The sequence below is a fragment of the Ovis aries genome, chromosome 20 (assembly GCF_016772045.2).
Source record: "Ovis aries strain OAR_USU_Benz2616 breed Rambouillet chromosome 20, ARS-UI_Ramb_v3.0, whole genome shotgun sequence".
In the NCBI taxonomy this organism is placed as follows: Eukaryota; Metazoa; Chordata; class Mammalia; order Artiodactyla; family Bovidae; genus Ovis; species Ovis aries.
Window position 1 is genome coordinate 47,972,495 of NC_056073.1, and position 25,923 is coordinate 47,998,417.

Consider the following 25,923-nt stretch of genomic DNA (forward strand, 5'->3'; position numbering starts at 1 on the left):
TTAATTCGCTTCAGTCGTGTCTGACTGTGTCCAGCCCCATGGACTGCAGCCCACCAGGCTCCTCTGTCCACGGGACTCTCCAGGCAAGAACACCGGAGTGGGCAGCCACGCCCTCCTCCAGGGGATTTTCCTGACCCCGGGACGGAGCCTGGGTCTTTCAGTCTCCTGCGTTGGCAGGCAGGTTCTTTACCACTACAGCCCCCTGGGGAGCCGTTATGTCCCTGAAAAAGCCATTCTAAGTCTTCAGAGAGCAGAATTTCTGGTACTGATGGCTTCACATCACCCTATAAGCTCTGTTTTGGTTTCACATCCAAGATTAGTATTTCTACATCTTATTTGAGTGCATTGACCAACCAACAAAAATCTTTGTAAGTACTGTCATTCTTTTTTAAAAAATATAGACCAGATGAATATGACCTTCAAAAAGTTATGAAAACTAACTGCCATCAGACAGCAAGTTGGCAGCAGAAGTGAAATTCAAAGCCAAGTTTTATTATTTCAAGTCTAATGAATTATTTCCCACCGTCAGCTACTAAGGGGACAGAGTGAGAACAAAGGTAGCTTGTGAAATCTCACGGCTGTATTTCTTCTTTCTTCTCATAGGTCGCTACCCCCAGGAGAATAAGGGAACCTACATTCCAGTCCCTGTGGTCTCTGAGCTGCAGAGTGGCAAGTGGGGGGCGAAAGTGGTCATGAAAGAGGACAGGTCTGTCCGTCTGTCTGTCCAGTCTTCTCCAGACTGCATTGTGGGGAAGTTCCGCATGTACGTGGCTGTCTGGACCCCCTATGGGGTCATCCGCACCACCCGAAACCCCGAGACAGACACATACATTCTCTTCAACCCTTGGTGCGAAGGTAAGGGCCTGGTATTTATTATCTCACTACAAAAATAGTTCATATATTTCTAATGCATCTCTTTTTGGGTCAATAGCAAAATTATTCTAGAAGGCATGTTCCTTTCCTACATACACTTTCCATGTTTTAAGGACAGAAGATGATGCAAAATTTGCTTTCGTGTATGAGGCTATAACTTGAAGTTAATGCTGCTATAAATTTACTTCAAGAAATAATTGAAGCTTGCCTAAAATTGCACAATTGGTTAATTGTGAAGTTAATATGCTGATGGAATTACCTCTGTGTATGTTATTGCTCTGTTAACAAAATGGGCTTCTTTGCCTTGACTTTCAAAATGGATAGGGTCCAGAAGATAAGACATAGAAATGTACTAGATGTTAGGCACTTAATTGTGTCTGATTCTTTGTGACCCTGTGGATTGTAGCCCACCAAGTTCCTCTGTCCATGAAACTCTCTAGGCAAGAATACTGGAGTGGGTTCCATTCCCTTCTCCAGGTGGATACAATGGAATACTATGAAGCTATAACAAATGATGTGAGTTTACCACTTGCAGAAACATGGATGGACTTGGAAGGCACTATGCCGAATGAAATAAGTCAAAAAGAAAAAGGCAAATACTGTGTATCACTTATATGTGGAATCTAAAAAATATAACAAACTAGTGAATATACAAAAAACAAGCAGACTCTCAGAGAACAAACTAATTTCTAGTGGGGAAAGGGAATAGGGAGGGGCAATATAGGGGTTGGGAATTAAGAGGTACAAACAATTAGGTATAAAGTAAGCTACAAGGATGCATTGTACAGCACAAAGAACATAGCCAATATTTTATAGTAGCTATAAATGGAGTATAATCTTTAAAAATTGTGAATTACTATATCATATATGTACACTTCTAATTTATATAGTATTGTACAGCAACTATAATTAAATTTAAAAAAACTATTAAGATTCATAATCTGGCTTCAGAAAAATAAAATAAAGTTGACCTTGTTTATAGTGAAACTAACTTTTATCTCCTTAATTCAAGTACAGAAAGCATAAGTCTAATGAATTTTGTCAATTTGTTTAAATGCACAGTGGGTGTAAACCTTATAAATCATAACGCTGGATTTGCAAACATGTAACTTTAATATAATTCAGCTTAATCTCTACTGCTATTTTGAGTCTTTCCTTCTGGCTGCTGCAGAAGCTTGATCTAGTTATATTCAAATAAACTTAGTCAAGCCCAAGGATTTCTCTACCAATCCAATTTCAGAACTCCATCACACACAGTATTTCTCCCTGTCCCCGCCTCTGCCCTTCCTTACTTCTGCCTCCATACTTGGTGTGAGGCTGATCTTAAGTTTCAGAGGCAAATGCGAACGCTGCGGTGACACTCGGGGGAGAGTCCACTTTTAGATCTTGAGAAATAAGGTAACGAAACGAAAGAGCTGACGTAAGACCAGAGATTTCTCACACCATCCCATCCCATATACGCTGCTCTCCAGTATCTTCCAAAATGAGTCTATATTAGCGCAGATTCTGAATGTGAAAGTTGCAGTTGGATCAGGGTGGATATGAACTTACACACAGACCACCAGTGAGCAAGGTTTTCTGCCTGGGTATAACATAAACCTGGATCCCCCTGACCCTTTGTTTGAATGATCTATTCCAGTATTTGAGCTAATCCTATGCTCCCCACCTGCCACCTCCATCCTCTTATACCCTCTAATCCTTATCTAGGAGACGAGGTTCATGGCTGATGATAACAGCCTGTGGTTTGCCCAGCCTGGAACCCAAAGCACAGCCCAGCACGGGGGCTGTATAATGAACCCCACACACAACCAAATACACCGCAGCTTCACAGTCCCCAGTGTTATGCTTGTGTGTGTGCTAACGTGGAACATAACACATGTCATAACGCGGGGCTTGTGGAGATATGGTCTGGCATCTATAGAGGAGACAAAAAAAGAGACCACTGCCCAGGCAGAAAAGATCACACAAGAGGGAATCAGACGTTGTCCAAATGAAGCCAGGTGGGTCAGGTGCTGCAAATACCACACACGCGCCGTGGAAGCGAAGTCCAAGGTGACTCAGGACACTGGGCTGAAACTCACGCAGGCAAGTACAGCTCTGATTGATAAAGAATGTTCTGCTGTGTGGCTGGGGGCCTTTAGCTTGCTTTGCATTCATAGGCAATTCATCCTCCTTAATCACTAAATCATTAGTGGGGATCAATAGTCATACCACGTTACGGAGGCCAGGGGTGGATGGAGGGAGAATTATTGGTTAGCTTTTTAATTTAATTGTGCTAACCAGGCTTCAGATCCATCTCAGAAAGGAGCCCTTCTCTGGGTGCTGCAGAGAGACAATGAGCCCACAAAGGCGGCAGGAGTGAGTCGGACACTTAGTGTGAAGTCCTCTCACTTTTCTGACCACTCAGGAACTCTGAATTGTTAAAAGCATTTTCCTGTTTCAGTTCAAACCTTTCCAGATTGGTCATCTAGAATTAGTGTCAGATCGTGTACCCTGAAAGATGTCAGCATCCCAGCCTATGCTTAGCCCTCAGGGCAACATTTGACAGCTCTCTTTGATAGGGCATCAGTCACTTTCATGGGGCTCATCTTGTCTGAACATTTCCCACCTCATTCCCCATCACTGATGCAGACTTCATCCTAGCGCAGTATCTGGTACACGCACGCTTGCTCAGTCACTTAGTCATGCCCAACTCTTTGTGACCTCATGGACTGTAGCCCACCAGGCTCCTCCGTCCCTGGGATTGTCCAGGCAAGAATCCTGGAGTGGGTCGCCATTCCTTCTCCAGGGGATCTTCCTGACCCAGGGATAAAGCCTGCATCTCCCGTGTCTCCTTCTTTGTCGGGTGGCTCTGTGGTCTGGTAGATACTTAATGTGCAATAAACGCTTGCTGCATTGATTTCCTCATTCCAAGTAAATGCTTTCTAGGTTCACTGCACCTATCACCACAGATAAGCTGTGAGTGACACCCCAAACCTTACCATTTGAAGGGAGTCAAAGTCATATACAGTGCATGGGGGACATGTGCTGTGGGGATATGTGTGTGTGTAGACGCCTCTCTCTTTTAGCATCTGATGCTAAATTAGCATCTGGTATTTCTAACGTTTGCCCCAAGTGATTGATTTCTTTCCTCGTTTCCTTATTTATTTTTTACCTTTGGCTGCACTGCACAGCATGTGGGACCTTACTTTCCTGACCAGGGATTGAAGCTATGCCCCCTGCTTTGGCAGCTTGGAATCTCAACCACTGAACCACCAAAGAAGTCCGTCTAACTTTTTATTCACTCTGACTGTGGCATTTTCCTTTAAACAGAGAAATCAATTAAATTCAATGTAAGGAAATCAGTTTCTAATATCTGGATGCTTTTAATAGGAAGTAATTAATATGAACAAATTGTATAGTATTTCGACATTCATTGTTATACTGTTTGCTCCGTAATTATGCGTCGTCTTTTAGACCCTTCAGTACAGAATGAAGTGAGGTACCAGGCCTGGTGTTCCCAGGGTAACAGTGACCAACACCCCTTCCTCTTGGAGACCGTTGAGCCCAGACCAGAATTTACACCCTCAGGCTAGAGCCCTTCATTCATCAATCCACAAATAGTAATAGTATATCTCCCACAATGCTCATGACCACATAATTACCCATGGGTACTACAGCACTATTATTAATTCATTCACACATATTAGGGATCAATGCTGAAGCAGGCACTGGGAATATGTTAGTGAAAAAGACAATCTTCGTCCTCAAAGAGCATCTGGCGACGGTTTCACAAATGAGCTACTAATAAACATGAATTTCAACACTGAAAAGCACGGAAAGGAGTCGTGGCAGAAAAAGAACATGCAATAGGGGTGCCGGCCTGGCTGCGGAGGGGATGGGTTTAGGGGAGCCGGCCTAGCCGGGGAGGAGGGGATGGGTTTAGGGGAGCCGGCCTAGCTCGGGGGGGGATGGGTTTAGGGGAGCCGGCCTAGCTGGGGGGTGGGGGATGGGTTTAGGGGCATCGGCCTAGCTGTGGAGGAGGCGGTGGGTTTAGGGGCACCGGCCTGGCCGGGGAGGGGAGGATGGGTTTAGGGGCACCGGCCTAGCTGGGGAAGGATGGGTTTAGGGGCACCGGCCCAGCTCGGGGCGGATGGGTTAGCGGCTTACCTTTGCACCCTGGGCAGCCCCTAGGATAGTGCGTGCATACAATAGCACTCAGACATGTGGCTAACTGAATTTCAAGGAAGTTCTAATGGAGCTTATGTGACAATTTGGACCCCTTATGCATTCAGACCTTGTACTTAACGAAATAGCATCTATCTCTCTTGCAAGTGTCTGAATCAGTAGAGGCCCATTCATCCTTACAGCAAGTGAGTGTTATTTGGTGTGGCATCAATCAGAAGGGAACCCAGGGAGCTCACAGTAGACTTTATTTTCAGTGGCACATAGATGACCCCGGATTCAAGGTCTGAAGCTGTTTCTGGAGGGAGCTTTTATAATCCTTAGCTGAGTGGTTCATTTTTTTTTTTTTTAATCATTGGAGTACAATTGCTTTACAATGCTGTGCTGGTTTCTGTTGTACAAGAAAGTGAATCAGCCATAAGTATATACACATCCCCCCCCTTCACCCTTCCTCCTACGTACCTTCAAAGGGCGCTCAAAGCTGGTGTCTTCCTGCATTCTGTGTTTCAGAGAGCAGGAGCCTTCTCTCTTTCAGTCTAACATGGCACAGAGGTAAGGCTCGTGAATGTTCGCTGAACTGAATTGATAACCACCACTCTAAGAGGCAGGGAGGGGATTATTAGCTTCACATTTCAAAAGAAAAATCAGACTCTCTGGTAATACATAAAGTTCTCAAGGTCATCCAGAAAATTGAAACAAGCTGGGGGTAAAACATGGATACGCTGATGCAGGGAGAGATTGAGGGCGGGAGAAGAAGGGGGCGACAGAGGATGAGATGGTTGGGTGGCATCACTGACTCAGCAGACATGACTCTGAACAAACTCTGGGAGATAGTGAAGGACAGGGGAGCCTGGCATGCTGCGGTCCATGGGGTCTCAAAGAGTCAGACACGACTGAGCAACTGAACAAGAGGCTCTTTTATTTTCAGAACCAGAACCACTGGTACCCTGTATTGTGGAATAAGAGAAATAGGAAGTAGATGCCAGCTGGGAAACTTCTGTGATGTTCTAATCAACGCTGGAAAAGCCTACTGTTAAAAATAAATAAATAAAAATAAAACCAGGTTGATAGCTAAAAGATCAAACAAGTTTTCTTTGCAAAAAAAGAAAAAAATTAAACATCCCAACAAGGGCACAGGCTCCCTTTGAGAATATGTGCTAAGTAAAGGATATCTGGCATTTTTCTTTGTAGAACTGCTTCATGAATAATAGTCTGTCTTCTAAAGATACTTTACACTAAAAAGTCCTTAACCAGCAAAACTGGAAATATAGCACAAATCAACTAAACTCCCCAAGCTGGCCTGAGCTGTGAGACTACGCAGTGTCTTCGCAGGGAATAGACCCAACAGTTGCGAAATCGCTCACCGGTGTCTGCCGGGCTGGTTTTATTCCAGAGTTCACAGGCACAAAGGCAGGCCCCTAGGGAGGTTGAATTAAACCATTTGAGGAAGACAGTGGCTCTGGACCCTTCCGGAACTAAAGCGCAGATGCTGGAAATGCCAGTCCTGACTATACCCCGGGCTTTCCGGGTGGCTGAGTGGTAAAGAACCCGCCTGCCAATGCAGGAGACACAAGAGATGTGGGTTTTATGGCAACCCACTCCAGTGTTCTTGCCTAGAGAATGCTACGGACAGAGCAGCCTGGCGGGCTATAGTCCATGGGGTCGCAAAGAGTCAGACACGACTTAGTGACTGAGCCCAGGTGGGACGGTGGTAAAGAATCCTCCTGGCAGTGCAGGAGACCCGAGGGACTTGAGTTCGATCCCTGGATCAGGAAGATCCCCTGGAGTAGAAAATGGCAACCCACTCCAGTATCCTTGCCTAGAGAATGCCACGGACAGAGGAGCCTGGCAGGCTATAGTCCGTGGGGTCGCCGAGTCGGACACGACAGCAATCTGAGCAGTAAATAGACTCCAGTGTTTCCCAGATCCCATAGGTGGGAATCATCTGCCTAGAGCACAGCCTCAGGGGTCACCACCCCTTCTGATGTCCTTGAGATGGAAAAACACACCGTGATGACACCAATCTGGAGTCACAAGTGCTCCACAGAGAGGGTCACTCCCGGGAGCGCTGATGACACCCACCCAGCAGGTCTTACCTCTTTCTTTAGTGGCGCTCAGCTTTTGTATAAAGGGGAGGGGAGTAAAAAGTGTTAGTCACTCAGTCGTGTCCAACCCTTTTTGACCCCATGGACTAGAGCCCTCCAGGCTCCTCTGTCCAAGGGATTTCCCAGGCAAGAATACTGGAAGGGAATTGCTCCAGGAGATTATGCCAACCCAGGGATCGAACCTGGGTCTCCCGCATTGAAGGCAGATTCTTTACCATCTGAACCACCGGGAAAACCCCAAAAGTTGTTTCTAATTCCTCACTCAAAATCCTTTTACCAAAAAGGTGAAACATTTCGCCTTTTTGAAGATGTCAAATCACCATTGCTTCTAAAGGATCTCAAACAGAACCAGACCGTGACTTAAGCTGTTCAAGAGTCTCTTTGGAGATAAAATATGGGAGAGCATTCTAGCTCCACAATTTTCTCTGATCCCTTTGCCAGGCTTGACTTTAACGACCTTAGAAATGGGGCTTGCTTTAACTTTAAAATCGCATGAAAATAAGCAAAAGGAAATTTTCAGCCCAGGTGATGATGAATAGCTCTCCTTCGCCCTCTGAGGTTAAACAGATACTGAAATCAACAGGCTTAACTTTCATTTTTACATGTTTGTTATAAATTCTTGCTTTCTCTGGGTGGGGAGGCCAGTGGTGATTTCCACCGGGGCCAGAAATCAGCCCTAGAAGTGAGTCCTAGCAGTGCTCAGCTCACAATTTGCTTTTCTTAGCTGCCCTACTCCTCCCACTGGAGGAATTATAAAATCAAGGAGGCCGTTCTTCTTTACCCCTTGCCTCCCGGTAGTCACCCAGGAGGAGTGGTGGTTCACAGGGCATGCTGAAGGTCTGCTCTGGGCAAAGTGCATGGAGGCATGAGCCCACGCTCAGCAATGGCGCCGTGTTTCCTTTGGGGTTTCACCGTCGGTTGCTGGTTGTTGGCCAGAGGTCGCTTAGGATCAAGAGGTTTTCCGCAGGTCCGCGGTGCCGCCATTCCAGCTCTACAGCCCTCTGGGCCTGGTTTCTCCTATCAGCTCTCACACAGTTGAGAAGCGCAGTCCCCACACTTGTGTGCGCACACACACACACACACACGCACACACTCTACTTTCTCACAGTTCAGATTGTTGGTTGACTAGAACAGTGAATTGCTTGTCAGTTTGTTTTTCCTTTTAATAAAATAATAGTATCCTTCATTTTACTAAAGTGCAGAACCAATCTCTTCCCACCTCCATCATCGGATCTAGAAAACCTCACTACGCCTTTCAAACTAATAAAAAATTTTTAAAAAACAAACAAAACCCACACCCCCTGAAACCAACAACATCTCAAGAGGCAAATGATTGAGTTTTCCTGTTTTTGTCAGCCTATCAAACACAGAGAGTTTTTCAGAGTTTCCATGGTGATGAGATTTTTTTTTTTAATCCTAGCTTTGGACAACTATATTTTAAAGTGACATATCTGAATAAAAAGAGGGGAAAGAAAGCTCTGCTTTCCACATTCAATCTTCCTTTAAAATCATAAATAAATTTAAAATGAAAATCGAGGCTCTGCAGTTGATCCCCCTGCCTTGTTGTGGAGCCATGATTATGCCTGCCTCTTCTGAGGCAAGTTTTAATTCAGCAGCTGGAGGGAAACAGGTGGGCTACCGCCTTCCTATTCATGGCGTGCCACCTAAATTTATGACTTCTCATCAACAGTAACCCAGAGCCCCAAAGTAAATCCTTCATTTTCTTGGACTTCTCTCTCACCCTCCAAGCCCTGGACATCCATCCCCGTCTCTCATCCTAGCAGGGGGCATTTATGTTCCCAGGCGCAGTGCGCCGGGTGCTGTGCAGACAGTGACTTGATGCCTCCGACTCAACATCATAGTCTATTTGGGGGACAGCTTGGTATTCAAACCCTGGCTTCACCTCTCATCTGCACAGTGACCTTGGGAAAGATACTTTCCTTCTCTCTTCCTCAGTTTCCTCATCTGTCACGTGGGGAAAATACAGCGCCTTCCCCTGGGAGACATTATGAGGGGTTTTGTAAGAAACAATTTTACGTGTTTATTTATTTGGCTGTGCTGGGTCTTTGCTGCTGCTCAGGCTCTTCTCTAGCTGTGGCGAGCGGGGCTCACTCCTCCTGGAGGTACACGGGCTTCTCACGGATCGTCTTCTCTCATTTCAGCTCCTGGGCTCTGGAGCAAAGGCTCCGTCATTGGGGTGCACAGTCTTAGCCACTCTGTGGCACATGGGATCTTCCTGGATCAGGGACTGAACTCGAGTCTCCTGTGTTGGCAGGTGGATTCTTTACCACTGAGCCACCAGGGAAGTCTTCACTATGAGTTTTAATAAGTGTGTTTTTGCACCACATTAGAAAGTTCCAGGCATGGAGTAAACACTATACACATATTTTTTCCAGAAATAATGAAATCACAGCATGGAGTCAGTGTAGTGGGGGCGTGTCACTGCAGCATCCATGGGACACTACAGAGCAAGGCTGCATCCAGCCTGTGCTGGAAGGACAGAGAGACTTAAAGGAGGGGGAAGTGTTATAACTGTATAAAAACACATCTTTTGATGATAAGGACATTGATAACAAAAAGAGCACACCGTATTGTTCTGGAGGAAAAAGTAATGCAAAAACACCCTGAACTTGTTAAGCTCTCCTTAAACAGGTAGTTTCCGTAAATGCAAGCAGATTTTTAAAAATAACTTTGTTTTTCTCATGATGAAACTCTTATTACAGACACAAAAAATAATGAAAGCATAAAAAGAACTCAGATTTACAAATCATTGCTACCATTTTGGTGCACTTCCATCCATTTACTGTATTTTTGTATAGTTTTATTTTTGTGAGAGTGAGTGAAGTCACTCAGTCGTGTCCAACTCTTTTCGATCCCATGGACTGTAGCCTGCTAGACTCCTCCATCCATGGGATTTTTGCAGGCAAGAATACTGGAGTGGGTTGCTATTTCCTTATCCTAGGGATCTTCCCGACCCAGAGATTGAGCTCAGGTCTTCCGCAATGCAGGCAGACTCTTTACCATCTGAGCCACCAGGGAAGCCAAGTTTTATATTTAACTGACCATTAATTGAATACACTATTCTTTAAAATATATACATATGTATACATATAAAGGGGGTTTCCCTGGTGGCTCAGTGGTAAAGAATTTGCCTGCCAACGCAGGAGATGCAGGAGACACCAGTTCAACCCCTGGGTGGGGAAGATCCCCTGGAGGAGCAGATGGCCACCAACTCCAATTTTCTTGCTGGGAAATCCCATGGACAGAGGAACCTGGCAGGCTGTAGTCCATGGGTTCACAAAAGAATAGGACGTGACTTATTAACTAAACCACCACCACCACAGTCATTACCGAAATGCAAATTAAAACCGTAATGAGATATCATCTCACAGCTGTTAGAATGGCCATTACCAAAAAGATGAAAGATGGCAAATATTTGCATGGGCATCGTGTTTCTCTCACCCTTATATTTTCTATGAAGCTGTTAGTTCTACTTAGAGGCTTCCCTGGTGGTTCAAACAGTAAAGAATCCGCCTGCAACGTGGGAGACCTGGGTTTGATCCCTGGGTTGGGAGGATCCCCTGGAGAAGGGAACAACTACCCACTTCAGAATTCTGGCCTGTAGCATTCCATGGACAGAGGAGCCTGGCAGGCTACAGTCCATGGGTTGCAAAGAGTCAGACATGACTAGAGACTCAATCAGATTCATCTATAAGTGAATTGTTTCCTTTTTTCTTTGGAGCAGGTGTGGAGAGAGCACTGAAGAAGCATCTACTTCTTAAGTCAGATGCTATGTGTTTCCTGGAGCGTTCATCCTATCAGGAGATTTAATGTCTGCTTGTCGATTCTTTTGTGATGCTCAGATTTACCAGTGGGATCAGGGTTATCACTCTCATCCATCCATTATGAAGTTCCCCATTAGCCTTTTAAAAATGATTTTAGCCTAGATCCATCAATTCATTAGGGATTGCAAAATGGTGATAGTCTCATCTCCCACTCATTTTGCATTTATTAGCAGCAGTGATTTCGGCGCCTCGAGGTAGTATTCATATAAGCAAGTCTAGATACGGGGCTCTTTCCTTATTTCTAAGTTCTCAGAATAATGGGTTGATTTGTAGCACCCTACAACGGTGACCAATACATTTCTTAAATCACCATGAAACTATGAATATTAAAATATTTAATGTGTCCTAATCTTTTGCAGTGATATTATTTTTGATATTTTAATTGTCCCATTCTTGGCCGGTGGGAGTCTCTTTACGTTGATTTCTGATTTCTTTGTCATGAGTCCTAGAATCTTTAATAGCCTTCTTGTTTTCTGGCAGGAAGAAGCAGTTCAGGCTAGCCTTGTACATTTCCTGACCCAGACCTCCAATCATCTTTCTCAAGGAGCCCAGATACCTTTTAATGGGGAGGAGAAATGGTGCCCAGAGGTCATAATCAGGCTCAGGGGCGCTTACTGCTATCACACTGGTTGTTTTTCCTAGTTCTTTTCAGTGGACAGAACTAAAAAATTGTGATTCTTTAAACAGAAAATGCATCATGAGTTTTTATGCTCTATTTTTTTTTTTTGCTAAAATCCTTTTATTTGTTATTTTCTTATAATTGATTTAAGTTTTTGATTATTATAGTACGCTCTGTTTGAGATACTTCAAAGTATTGCAAGTACAGTGGAAATAGGAAAATCTGTTAATAATAATGTTTGCTGGTGAAAAATCGTAGTGTTAGTCTCTCAGTCATGGCTGACTCTTTGTAGCCCACCAGGCTCCTCTGTCTATGGGATTCTCCAGGCAAGTATACTGGAGTGGGGAGCCATTCCCTTCTCCAGGGGATCTTCCCAACTCAGGAATCGAACCCAGGCCTCCTGCATATCAGGCAGTTTCTTTACAGTCTGAGCCACCGGGGAAGCAGCAAATGCAAAAATTAGTTTATGAAAAGCACAACTGCATGGGAAAAATAAACAGCCTCTCCCTTCATATATATTCTTTCTTATCTTCTTTCTGTAACTTTCCCAAATAGAGATATTCAACAGTAGCTTAAAATGGCCATCTCCCAACATTTAAATGAATCAAACTCTCCAATGGGTGAATAAAATTATGAGTAGTAACCTGGAGCTCGGCTGAATCAGGCACTTTGCAGCCTTAAGTGGGAATGTCTTCCAATTTCAGAGTGATATGTCCTCAATCTGTACCATCATTTTAGTGAAAACTCAGAAAATAATTCTGGTGGAATGAGTTTCACCTCCCAACAGGATTAATAGATGCATTCACTGAAGTTCCTGTTCTTCATTTGTGGACTGTGAAGACATGAATGGTAGCTGGAAGATCCATAGGATTCTAGGTCCAGTAGCAGATGGGATCACAATATACCAGGACAAAGTCACCTACGTTTTGACTTGCAAAGGCAGCAGTAGCTTTAAATTTGTGACTTAATTGCAGACCAGCTGCACTACAAGTTTTTCAAATGACAAAAATACAAAAAAAGTGTGTTACAAAACGATCTCAGGAAAAGTGTAGTCTAACAAAACAGCAGCGCTGAAAAGGTATCTTGCTCCAGAGGTCAGCTTGGAAAAGTCATGACCAGATCTAAACATCTTCTATTTCATACAAACTCTACTCAGAAATAGTTCTGAGACTTATTTCTGGCTGAAAGTATCAAAGGGTTTATTTGTCAAGAAAGAAATAGCTTAATTGACAAGGATGGATAGAATGAGTTCATACTCATCAAGATTTCTGCAGTGTTAAGGTACTAACAAGCATCCTTTAATGGCAGAATGTGGTAATCATGGAATTAATTATTGCTAAAGTAGTCTTCAGATGAAAAAAGAGAAAAAAAATCAAATTAAACTTGACACAACCTGACAAACACGTGTCAATTTACAGTTTAAAGGTTATTTTACAAAATATCTATATTTACATAATAAGTTCCCCATAGCATTTTAAGATGAAGGTTCTTTTCATTTATCCTGGCAAGCTATAAATGAATAATTACACTGTTTAAAGACTTATTTAATATGCTTTTTTAAAATTAAATTTGCTGCTGCCGTATAGTCACTAAGTCATATCGCTTTACGACCCCATGAACTATACTTATAGCCCTCCAGGCTCCTCTGTCCATGGGATTTTCCAGGCAAGAACACTAGAGTGGGTTGCTGTTTCCTCCTCCGGGGGATCTTCCCGACTCAGGGACTGAATCCAAGTTTTCCGCATTGGCAGGTAGAGTCTTTACCGCTGAATCACCAGGAAAAACCTTATTAAATTTATTTATTCAAAGATTCTTCTTTCTCTTGAGTCCCAAAGAGAAAAAGGAAAGATCTGACATTTAATAGATCAATAAGCACACTGACGGTGACAAAAAGCAGAGTAATGGTTCCCTGGTAGGGGTGGGAGGCCTGAGACAGGATTGGGAGGGAAGAATTACAAAGAGGAACAAGGAAACTTCTGGGGTGATATATATGTTTATTGGGCTTCCCAGGTGCTGCTCATGGTAAAGAACCCACCTGCCGATGCAGGAGACATAAGAGGCAGTGGTTCCATCCCCGGGTCGGGAAGATCCCCTGGAGGAGGGCATGGCAACCCACTCCAGTATTTTTGCCTGGAAAATCCCTTGGACAGAGCAGCCTGGACAACTACAGTCCATTGGATCACAAAGAGTCAGACACAACTGAAGCAACTTAGCACGCACGCGTGCACATGTTTATTATTCTGGTTGTGAGATTATATGCTTTAAATGTGTGCAGTTTGTTGGACAGCAGTAAATATGTAAATGTGTGTGTATGCGTGTGTCAGTGCATGCGTGTATTAACAGCTGCATGAAACTGGGCGAAAGGTAACCGAGAGGCAAAGAACAGAAAGGAAGTCACAAGACAGTGCTGGAGTACAGACCAGACCATGAAATCTCCAGAAGATTTGATCAAAGCTATAACACGGCCCAGAATGGGTCCAGGCTGGTTGGATGGAGCAGTGCTGGGCAAAGTTTAATATATACACAGATCCCTGGGGACCTCGTTACTATGCAGATTCCGACTGGATCTGAGCTGGGGCCTGAAACTGCATTCCTCACAAGGTTCCAGGTGGTGCTGACGCTGCTGGTCTTTCCACCATTCTGTGAACATCAGGGGGCTGGGACATTTGTTCTCAACTGTGGCTGCGCATCAGACTCACTGGAGAGCTTAAAATTAACTCATTAGTTAATTAATTCACTTTTTAAAAATCTGATGCGTGGATCTCACTGCCGCTCCCAGAGATTCTGATCCAATTGATCTAGAGTTCAACTCAGGGTTAGGGTTAGTACAGTTTTTAAATCTACCCGAATGATTTTAATGTGCAACCTTGAATATTCACTGGAAGAACTGGCACTGAAGCTGAAGCTCCAATACTTTGGCATCGATGCAAAGAGCTGACTCATTGGAAAAGACCCTGATGCTGGGAAAGATTGAGGGCAGGAAGTGAAGGGGTCAACAGAGGGATGAGGTGATTGGATGACATCACCAACTCAATGGACATGAGTTTGAGCAACTCCGGGAGATAGTGAGAACAGGGAAGCCTGGCATGCTGTGGTCCATTGGCTGAGAGAGAGTCAGACACGACTGAGCAACTGAGCAACAACTACTCCAGAGGGATGGTTAAAAGCCTTACCAGGAAATGGGAAGGAAAGATCCCCGATAAAGTAGCAGGATGGCAAGGATGACCTGGGCCGGAGAAATGTGATGAGCCACCTCCCTGCTCAGACCGGAAGCTGAGCATCGCCTAGGCTGCACACTGACCAGAGTAGGACTTAGAGCTGTGCGGGCCTGTGTGTGTTAAAGATGCTTTTGCTGCTTTCATGCCTGGCCTGGGAATAAGCACCAGGCTGATTCCTCAGTAGGCAGATGGGGAGCAAGGCTTTCCTGAGATTAGGGCCACAGGCAAGAAGAGTCCTTATGGGCTTCCTGGCGGCTCAGTGGTAAAGAACCCACCTGCCAGCGCAGGAGACGTGGGTTCGATCCTTGATCCGGGAGGAATCCACTAAGGCCAGGAGCCACAGCTATTGAGCCTGTGCCCTCGAGCCCGGGAGGCATGACAAGAGAAGCCCTCTGATCACATCTAGAGAGGAGCGCCCGCTCTCTACAACTAGAGGAAGCCCTCACAACAACCGAGACCCCGCACAGCCAAAACTCAGCAAACCAACTGTTTTTAAAAAAGATGAGAAAAGTCCTTGCGATGGAGGAAGATGGTCAGAGAGGCCAATTGGACAAACTCTTACCAATGCGTGCACCAAGACTGCTCCTTGAAAGGAGACAACACCCAGCCTCCCATCTCTCCTGGGCGGGCCACAAACCAGGCATGACCCATGACGCTCCAGCCTGCTAATATGCCCCAGATGTGTTATAAAATCATCTCTGATTCTCTTAACGTTAATACTTTGGAAATTAGTTTTTTGATCTGTGTTACAGGTTTTTATCTGCCTTATAGAATTCTGATTCTAAAACCACTGATGCACCAGAATCCTAAAATGTTTCATGAGACTTATCAATTTAATTGTGCTACTTGGAACTTAGAGAGCCAAAACTTGTCAGCATTTTGACAACAAATGTCATCGTTTCCAGACTGATCTTGGCCACTTTCGTTCGCCGTTGTTAAAATTACATATTGTGAAATGAGCTACTTTTAGTGAAACAAGACTGTTTCCCATTTGGTTGAGTAATTGCAATTTATGATCAGAATAAACTTTCAAGTGTATAAAAACTTTCTGGCTTGGTTAATAGTCATTATGTTTAAATTCCAATGCAGAGGATGCTGTGTACCTGGATAATGAAAAAGAAAGGGAAGAGTACGTCCTGAATGACATCGGGGTTATTTTTTATGGAGACTTCAATGACATCAAGAGCAGGAGCTGGAGCTATGGTCAGGTGAGCCACTTAACATTTGTCATTGTCAAGGACATCTTTACTCATATTTTCAGTCCCATGTATCACTGCAGGGTGGTATGTGTCAATATTGGACAAGCACAATTTCCTGCTTTTCAGGATCTGAGGCTCTAAGACAGCCTGGGTGCAGACTTAGAAGGGCACCTGCATAATTCATCAGCTGAAATCACATATTTCTGGTTATCACAGTGTTACAGAGATTGGAGCCTGTGTGGTTGGCATGGCATTCCAGTGAGAAATGCTGTGGCGCTTCAGAACAGTGAAATCCCAGGAGCTCAGAGTCTGGTATCCAGCCTGCTTTCCCGCCGTTGTGCTGTGCTCAGTCACGTCCTTCTCTGTGACCCCATGGACTGTAGCCCACCAGGTTCCTCCAGGCGAGGATACTGAGCTGCCATTTGCTGCAGCAGGGGATTCTCCCGATTCAGGGATCAAACCCGTGTTGCCTATGTCTTCTGCTTTGGCAGACTGGTTCTATGCCACCAGTGCCACCTGAGCAGGCTCTCCATCTTAGTTGGTTCTAACTAACTTTGAGAATCACACACCCACTGTTCAGCTTTGCCCACCTGCATTTCTGATATCCCACTGGGCTAAGGATCAATGTTCTTCCCCTGTTTGGGGATCCTTGCCTGTCTCCCCAGTTCCAAGCCCTCTGCTTCCTGAGTGACATACAACCCGTGACCATCGCTTATTGTCTGATGTCCTTGCCTTGGGTCCCTAATTCCTAACGTTTAGATGTGATTCTATTTACACCCCCAGTGTGACAACAGAGAGCGAGGGCTAACAAGGAAAAAAAAAAAAAACTGATACAGGTGGGTAGCAAGGAGGCCTGGGAAAGGGTGCCCAGCATGATGGGGGCCCTTAGCCAGCACGGATAGATGCCCTGGAGCACACTTGCCACTTTCCTCTGCTCTCATTCAGAGTCCATTAATTTGGGTATTTCAGCCCAAAGCCAGTAGTTTGCAACGAGGCAGGGTAACTAGTTCTCTGACGATGTCTTTACCATTCCTGTTGGCCGCTGTCACGCCCCACAGACACAGCTGAAAGATGCTGCCTCACAGGAACCAGAGTCATGAGTTCTTCACGTACCTGGAGAGCTAGTGCGATAACCCATTCCTGCAGCCACCACGTCAGTTTAGGATACACCCAGAATTGGTCTTCTAATTGGATTTTAATCGAGAATTACATGGTAATCAGCCATCAAGACAGCGGTGTCTGTCCTGACCACTTGGGTGGATAACATACAAGGTTTCTGTATTCAGGGAACTTTCCTGTACAATGAGGTGCAGTATGGGTATCATCCTCCAATTTTACCGTTTTTAAAAACTATTTTTGTCTTTGCTCCTTTTTTGGAAAATTCTGGTGTTCTGTGTAGTTAGGAGTTCTTTCTAGGGAAATTGAACGGACTACCAGACTTGACCGTATAATCTTTCTCTAAACCTTCCTGACCTCTCTTTGACCCTGGAGTCCCCCTCGTCTCAGGAGAGAGTGAACTGTAGGTAGAGGCTCGCTGTGTGAGGTCTCCGGCTCTTGCCGGTGCACGCGCTGCAGACCTGAAGTGCCTCCCCGAGCTGGACCTGAGAGCCGTGTATTTCTGAGACACACAAGCACTCATGTTACTTTTGAGGTCTTGAGACTCTGGCCTGATTTTGGTAAATGGTTTATCCCACTGCCTGATATCCCAGGAGCCAGTACTCAGGAGAGATCCTCTGAATTAACCCTACAATTAACCCTACAATTTTCTAAAGGACATCAAGCCAGTTCTTGATTCTTTTTCCCTTTTTTTTTTGGCCCCATGGCCTGGCATGTGAGATCTCAGTTCCTCACAGGGGTTGAACTTGCGCCCTTTACCCTGGAAGCAAGGAGTCTTACCCACTGGACTGCCAGGGAAGTCCCCGTTCATGATCCTTGAGCACAGCAGCTTGCTAGTAGTTCCATTTATATTTCTAGCTAGCTTTTAAGTTCTTATCCATTTTACTGAAAGATAAAAGAAGCTGCCTGCTTCCTTCTACCTTAAATATTTCACGCTAAAGATCATGAGTGATTTCCGTACAGGAAATACACATTTCTAAACATTAGGCTGTGGTCTCATTTTATTTTTTTGGCAGAGAATGAAGGTCTTATTTGCAGATTGGACATTAAGTAGTTTCTCATTTTTTTCCCCTAAATAGTTTGAGGAGGGCATCCTTGACACTTGCCTGTACGTGATGGACAGAGCGAATATGGACCTTTCCGGCAGAGGCAATCCCATCAAAGTCAGCCGTGTTGGGTCTGCCATGGTAAGAGCAACTGCTGGTGGCTGGAATCATTTAGATATGTCATTTGCCTCCATATGGGTGTCAGTTCAGGAAGAGCCGTTGAAATGGTGACTTACACGCGATACACTTTTCCTTGGAAGAGTCTGTAATTCCCCGAGCTTGTCATGTGCCATGAAACTAAATTCTTGTCTCAGTACTGTATGTGGCTTTGGCTTCAGACACATGCTAATAGGTGATATGATAGTACAGATCGCTTATTCTTAAGCATCTTTGCCTGGGGAGTGAGAGGGACCATGACGAAATGTCAGTAACTGTAATCAATTGATCAATCAATCAATTGATCGAACACCAAGGAGCAGCAAAAAAAAAAAAAAAAAAAAACCACCACACACTGTAAAGCATAATTTATCTCATTCACATCCACAGTAAGAGTGAAGAAATAAATGACTAACTATTCTGTTCCAGCGATACCTCACCATAGGACTGTATATTGACGGTTTATGAAATGGGTGTTGATTCTTCAGAGTAAACACATGAGAGAAGGCGGGGCAGGGCTGGCATTTCTCAAGCCATTTTGCAAGTTAGAACTGTCAGCAGCGTGCTCACAGTTTGTCAGTGACGAAGCCTCAGTCCTCAGCTGGATCCCAGGTCGGCTGACTCCAGACCTAGGCATTTTCTACCTTCCCTGCTGGTCTCGGCAGGAGATCCTGAGGCGTCTTTGAGAACGCACAGACCCTGCCCTGGAACCGCTTCCTGAGGGAGGAGACACTACTGTCACAAGCTGTGTGTGCCCGTGGGCTCAGTGGCTTCAGTCCTTCCGACTCTGGGACACTACGGACTGTAGCTCCTCTGTCCATGGGATCCTCCAGGCAGGAATATTGCAGTGGGTTGCCATGCCCTCCTCCAAGGGATCTTCCCAACCCAGGATCAAACTTGCATCTCCTATGTTTCTTGCACCCACTGAGCCACCTGGGAAACCCAAATATAAGCAGAATATTCCTGAAAAAAACACTAAGCTAGGTGCTACTGATACTTCATTCAATCAAAGACTAAGCAAAAAATACTCCTTTTGCTACCAATTTTCTTAAGTTCCTCTTTAAAGACCTTTTTTAATGTGGACCATTTAAAAAGTCTTCATTGAATTTATTACTATATTGCTTCTGATTTATGTTTTCATTTTGTGGCCATGAGATCTCAGCTCCCCAAGGACTAAACACACACCCCCTGCCCTGGAAGGCAAAATCTTAACCACTGAACCACCAGGGCAGTCTCCCAATTTCCTCAAGTTTTATTTTTTGAAATATCTCTCTGAAAGACTGCTATCTTTGAGTCTGATTTGAGTGAAATAAAATCAAATATCAATTTTATTAAAATATTAGATTGAAAATAATAGGAAATGCAATTTCTGGTGAGCACTTAAGAACAAAGATTGTTACATTAACAACTAGGCTACGTGTAAATTTAAAAGTGGAATTTAAAGAAGAAGGAAAGGTAAAAACGATCATCTGAAGGCAGTTATTTTCGTTGTTGTTAGTTTATGTCTGTGACATGAAATATGCAAGTGAAAAGACAATGAATTCTAAAGAATTCAGGAATTTCTTTTTAATAACTATTTATCAACAACATACATGAGACCTTCGGTCACTGTTTTTCCTGATTCACAGATAAGAGCCCCTTTTTCTTCTCTGAAGTTACCATGACAGTTTTGCAGTGAGAAAGGAAGCAGTTACTGGCAGTGGTTGGATATAAGTGAATTCCTTCAGCACTCTGAAACGATGCTCACCAGCCCGAGCTTACTCGCATATCATGTGTATTTTTACGAGTGTAGAGATCACAAGCAAAGCAATCGGGAGGTGAACAGGAAGCAACGAACCCAATACTTCCTATGGTGCCACCTGGCCAAGTGAAAGCTGAGGCTTGAATGAAGCACATCTATCCTAATGCAAATTGCCTTGCAATTTTACTAGTCATAAAAGGCCTATGAAGTTCTGATTTTGAAGATAGATAACCCACTTACAAGATATAGAACTGGGCAGGATCTATTTGGGGATTTGGTTTGGTTTTCTTTCTGGAGGGGGAGGCCTTGGGTGTTAGGGGAGAACACCCCCCCCCCCACTCTAGGCAGTATCTTTTTTTTCACCACCACTGTTGTTTACATCCACAAAATGGATGTTTGATAGTTTTCAAAACCATTTTACATCTCCTATCTCCTTTAATCCTTAGAAGAGCTCCAAAATCCATTCAGTTATAGTGATTTTAGAAATGAAAGCACTGAGCCTCTAAAAATCAACAAAAAACATGAAACTTTCCCAAGAAATCAATTTTTTTTCTGGTCACTCTGGGAGCTCCTCTCCTGTTCACAAGTCCTGGAAATCTATCATGAAATCGCTGAGGGAAGTTAGGCAAAGACCAAAAGAAAAATAAATAAATAAAACAAAACCCCCTCAAATTTCTCAGTAAAGATTTGCCTTAAAATATGAGAAGACGTATTTAGGGAGCCCAGAAAGAAAGTGTTGTGAAGTTGCTTCAGTTTAGCCAGAACCCTGGGTCCGAGCAGATGGGCCTGTTTCTGAGCAGATGTTTTCTAGGGAGTTGGTCCCGTCCACTGGAAGAACAGAGGGAGCTGTGTGCGGTCGCTTTCAAACTTCTCAGCCCTCTCCCCAGCCTGGTCAGAGGCAGGAAATTCTTTTTATAGGAAACACGTTTTGGAACCAGATGTATCATGATATGCAAACTCTCTGGGAGGGATAACACACTGGCCACGGTTCATGCCAAGATGAAAGGGATGGCAGGCAGAAATTTCCTGGGATCAGCTATTGCCACGAAGGAGTGGACGAAGGAGTGGAGGAGCAGCCCGGTGCTGGCTGGGCCCCTGAGGAAGATAGAGGCAGGAGCAGATGACCGGGGCTCCAAAGACAGATTTGCTCCCTGAGGTCACGGCCAAGGCTGGCACTGAAGACAAGCCAGGAATCTGCGGAAAGAAGATGGGTTCTCAGTGCGATCTAAGCACAGATAATAAATAACTTCAGTCTTCTAATGATGATGACGATAATGACAGTGTCAGTCCGGCTTTACAGTGCCCAGATAAAAATCTGTATTGCCTAGTATTTATTGCCCTGGATGGTTCTTTTTAGAAATATTTATTGGTCTGTGCTGAGTCTTAGCTGAGGCATGCAGGATCTTGGATCTTTGTCATGACGCTTTGGGTCTTTTAGCTGTGACATATAGGATCTAGTTCCCTGAACAGGGATCGAACCCAGGCCCCCTGCACTGGGAGCTGGGAGTCTTAGCCACTGGACCACCAAGGAAATCCCCTTTGGTGGTTCCTTGTCATGGAGGCTGTCCTACACACCAGAGGATGTTTAGGAGCATCCCTGGCTTCTGCCCCAGAGATGTCAGGAGCACCTTCCTCACCAGTTGTGACAACCAAGAAGGTCTTTTGATACTTCCAAACGCCCCTGAGGTCTGAGTCACAGCCCCGAGCCCCTCCGAGGCTCAGTCTCCCTGCCTGTGCAGTGGTCCCGGCCCTTTCTTCTGGCCTGCGTGGATGATCTACCTTCTGACCTTGTTCAAAACCTGTGCATTTCCTTTCTCTGCTGAAGAGAAGGTGGAGACAGCATCTCCGGGGGGGGGCCTGGCCCAGGTCACATCAGGCCTCTCGGTTCTGACCCTTCCTCCCACTTCCTGTGTGAGCCGGGGCCCAGTCCTCAACCTCTGCAGGCCTCACCTCGACTTTAAAATGGAATTCTGTCTCTGTCCTCAGATCACATTTGTTATTCCCGGTGGCAGCAAGAGCATCCTTTTCTTCTTCAAAACAGTGTTCTTTTTTCTTCTTTTTTTCCCTTTTATACATTCCGTATTCCGTATCTTATTTAGTTCTTATTTTGAGTTGCTATTACTCCACTTTGATGTGAAAATCGGAAAAGTTTATGACAGTCTGGACAGCCTTGGGCTACTAGGTTTACCCAGGAGAAAGAAAGTTTAAAACTCCTGTGATCTCATTGTCTGGGGATTGGTCCTGGGATCTGTAACCTTACATAAGTGAACTTTTATTTAAGCTTTTCTAACTACTGAGTGGGGCATTTTACCAAAGCTACACTGCAGATTGATTCAAGATAGAAAATTGTTTTTAAGAGATTAGGGAAAAATAGAAGAAACTTGCCCCAAATTACACTTCCTCCTTTAAATTACCTTGCTTGACGGCTGTTTGCTTTCCACCTCGTATCTGATGTGACCGTCCCCACCAAGACAATAGCCAGGAAATGTGCCAGGAAAATTTTAGAAGAATGTTTTGTGCCATCCGAAAACTTATTTTGCTCACACCCACTAATAAAGCATTCCATCCTTGGCCTTGAATTACTGAGAAGTAACCTGACATGGCCAACCTAAAGACAGCTCAAATGGCAAAGAGTCTGCCTGCAATGCAAGAGACCTGGGTTTGATCCCTGGGTCAGGAAGAAGACCCTGGAGAAGGGAATGGCAACCCACTCCAGTATTCTTGCCTAGAGAATCCCACGGACAGAGGAGCCTGGCGGGCTACAGTCCATAACTTTGCAAAGAGTCGGAAATGACTGAAGCTACTTAGCACCCACGCACGACCTGACATGGAATCTGAGCTTGGGTCAGATTATCAAAACAGGTATGCTGCGCCTCATGACAAGAACTGCAGGGCCCTGGGGGGAAGGAAAATAGCCCGCTCCCTAACTGCTGGGCGGGCCCTGGGGCCTGCCTGTTTCTGCCCCATGAGTGACTGGATCTGATAGCAGCTATGGGCAGAGAAGTTCTCCAGGGAGGGCACTGCCCCTGCTGTGGCCACCACGCCTGCAGACGCTGCTCAGTTATTCCCCTTGGAAGTCCTAGCAGGTTTGGTCCTTTGAGTTGAGACTTATTAATAGAAAATCTGTGTCAAAATGCACACAGAACCAATACATAAGATCTGGAAGACTCTCCGGGGGTCTTGTAGGTAAAAGGGTGAAGGCCCTTGGAAATGATGTCATTCAAGGTCACATGGCCAGTAAGTGGCTGAAACAGCGTTAGATATTGTCCTTGCTCTCAAGTCATAGTAGACCTTAGGGGGCGAGCACCAACACACTCACACCAATAACACAATTCCTACATCAAGTTATGTAGCTATCTCCTAGAAAAGAAGGGCTCAAGGGAATGGGTTCTAGAACAGGTGAAATTTGAAGTAGGGGATAAGTGAAGATAGTCATAAATCAGAGACCCCCAAATAGCCAGAGGCATTGAGCCCCTGGGAAAGATTTCCCCGAAGAAGACTAGGTACCAAATGTGGTTTGATGGTGGCACAGGTGGTTGTGATGCCGTGATGGTGGTGATGCTGATAACAGGGATGATGGTGGTGCTGTGGTTTGGTGATGGGAGGACTAATTGCCGTAAAGACATTGATGGTAGGAAAGCACTCAATATTAACTCATTCATTCAACAAATATTTATTGAGAATCTCCAGTCTAAGTTCATTTTGGTTCAGTTCAGTCACTCAGTCTTGTCCAACTCTTTGTGACCCCATGGACTGCAGCACGCCAGGCTTCCCTGTCCATTACCAACTCCCAGAGTTTAAACTCATGTCCATTGAGTCAGTGATGCCATCCAACCATCTCATCCTCTGTTGTTCCCTTCTCCTCCCCTCTTCAATCTTTCTCAGCATCATGGTTTTTTCAAATGAGTTGGTTCTTTGCATCAGGTGGCCAAAGTATTGGAGTTTCAGTTTCAGCATCAGTCCTTCCAATGAATACTCAGGACTGATTTCCTTTAGGATGGACTGATTGGATCTCCTTGTTGTCCAAAGGACTCTCAAGAGTCTTCTCCAACACCACAGTTCAAAAGCATCAATTCTTCGGTGTTCAACTTTCTTTATAGTCCAACTCTCACATCCATACATGACTACTGGAAAAAACATAGCCTTGACTAGATGAACCTTTGTTGGCAAAGTAATGTCTCTGGTTTTTAATATGCTGTCTAGGTTGGTCATAGCTTTTCTTCCAACGAGCAAGTGTCTTTTAATTTCATGGCTGCAGTCGCCATCTGCAGTGATTTTGGAGCCCTCCAAAATAAAGTCTGTCACTGTTTCCATTGTTTCCCCATCTATTTGCCATGAAGTGATGGGACCAGGTGCCATGACCTTAGTTTTCTGAATGTTGAGTTTTAAGTCAACTTTTTCACTTTCTTCTTTGACTTTCACCAAGAGGCTCTTTTCTTCTCTGCTGTCTGCCATAAGGGTGGTGTCATCTGCATATCTGAGGTTATGATATTTCTCCTGGCAATCTTGATTGCTTGTGCTTCATCCAGCCCAGCATTTCGCATAATATACCCTGCATATAAGTTAAATAAGCAACATGACAATATATAGCCTTGACATACTCTTTTCCAGACTTGGAACCAGTCTGTTCCATGTCCAGTTCTAACTGTTGCTTCTTGACCTGCATACAGATTCCATGTATTCAGATTCCATGCATGCTAAGTTGTTTTGTCGTGTCCAAATCTTTGCGACTCTGTGGACTGTAGCCCACCAGGCGCCTCTGTCCATGGGATTTTCCAGGCAAGAATACTGGAGTGAGTTGCCATTTCCTCCTCCAGGGGATCTTCCCAAACCCAAGGATCAAATCAGTGTCTCTTATGTCATCTGCATTAGCAGGCGGCTTCTTTACCTCTAGCATCACCTTAAGTCTAGTTACAATTGTAAACAAAATAGTTTTTTCCTCCACAGAGCTAACAGTCTAATAGAAAAGACAGACTTGTAAGCAGAACTTGCCAACAGAGTATAGCAAAGTCTCTGATGAAATAAGCATAGGGTTGTAGGAGAAAGCAAACCCCTGAAGCTTTGCTCACAGTTTTCCAAGGACAAAGCAGTATCCTGACAAGTGCTGGGACACAGAGTGAAAAGGCAGAATGATTAACCAAGACCCATAGCAACAATAAACCACATGATTATTCATAGAAACCCTTTTTTCGTGGTGGGAATTATACCCAAATAGCCATCACTCAAAGCACTGCAGGAAAACGTAGTCAGAGGGAAACTTTCTCCTCTGGGGACTTACTTGATTCAATTGCAATTTTTTATTTAAAAGGTGACATTAAGAGGAAAATCTGGAAGGAGAGAGAAGAAAAAGTGTCAATATACTAGCTAGGTATTTTTAAATTCCAGTCTTTGCACTGTTGCCAGCCTGGACTTGCCTGCTTCCCTTGAGGTGTACACATTTATTTTTGACCCTGGACTTTTGCTAATATCGAACCACAATGCCATCATTAATCCCCATTAATACCTTATTCTAGCTGTGCCTTTTGGGAACTAACTCAAGATTGGACTTTTTTTTTAGCCAATCGATGTTCAGTACACTCTTTAACGTTATAAAAAAATATATATCTTGAACCCCAGCTACTAAATCAAGCTGATCGCAAGTGGAGTAGGTCCTGGAGTTTCCTAGAGCCCAACACAAGATAAATGGCTGTAGGCCTCGGAGACAAAATGGGCTTCAGGGCTGCTGATCCCCGCGCTTACGTGGTCTCACAGATGAGCTGAAAGTAAAGCTACTTTTCACTCTGTCCATCTTTCTTCCTCTTCATCTTGTCCCAGTACTACGACAGTTTTGGTTTTTTTTTC

General features: G+C 44.5%; 1 protein-coding gene across 1 annotated transcript in view; it reads left to right on the forward strand.

Moving 5' to 3' along the window:
* The window catches only part of F13A1 (coagulation factor XIII A chain), a 140,787-nt gene that overhangs the window by 45,212 nt on the left and 69,652 nt on the right, over window positions 1-25,923 (forward strand). Inside the window, exons 4-6 of the mRNA XM_004019144.6 lie at window positions 604-855; window positions 15,914-16,032; window positions 18,219-18,326. Of these exons, the coding sequence (XP_004019193.1) occupies window positions 604-855; window positions 15,914-16,032; window positions 18,219-18,326 (479 nt within the window). The remainder of the gene's footprint in view (window positions 1-603; window positions 856-15,913; window positions 16,033-18,218; window positions 18,327-25,923) is intronic.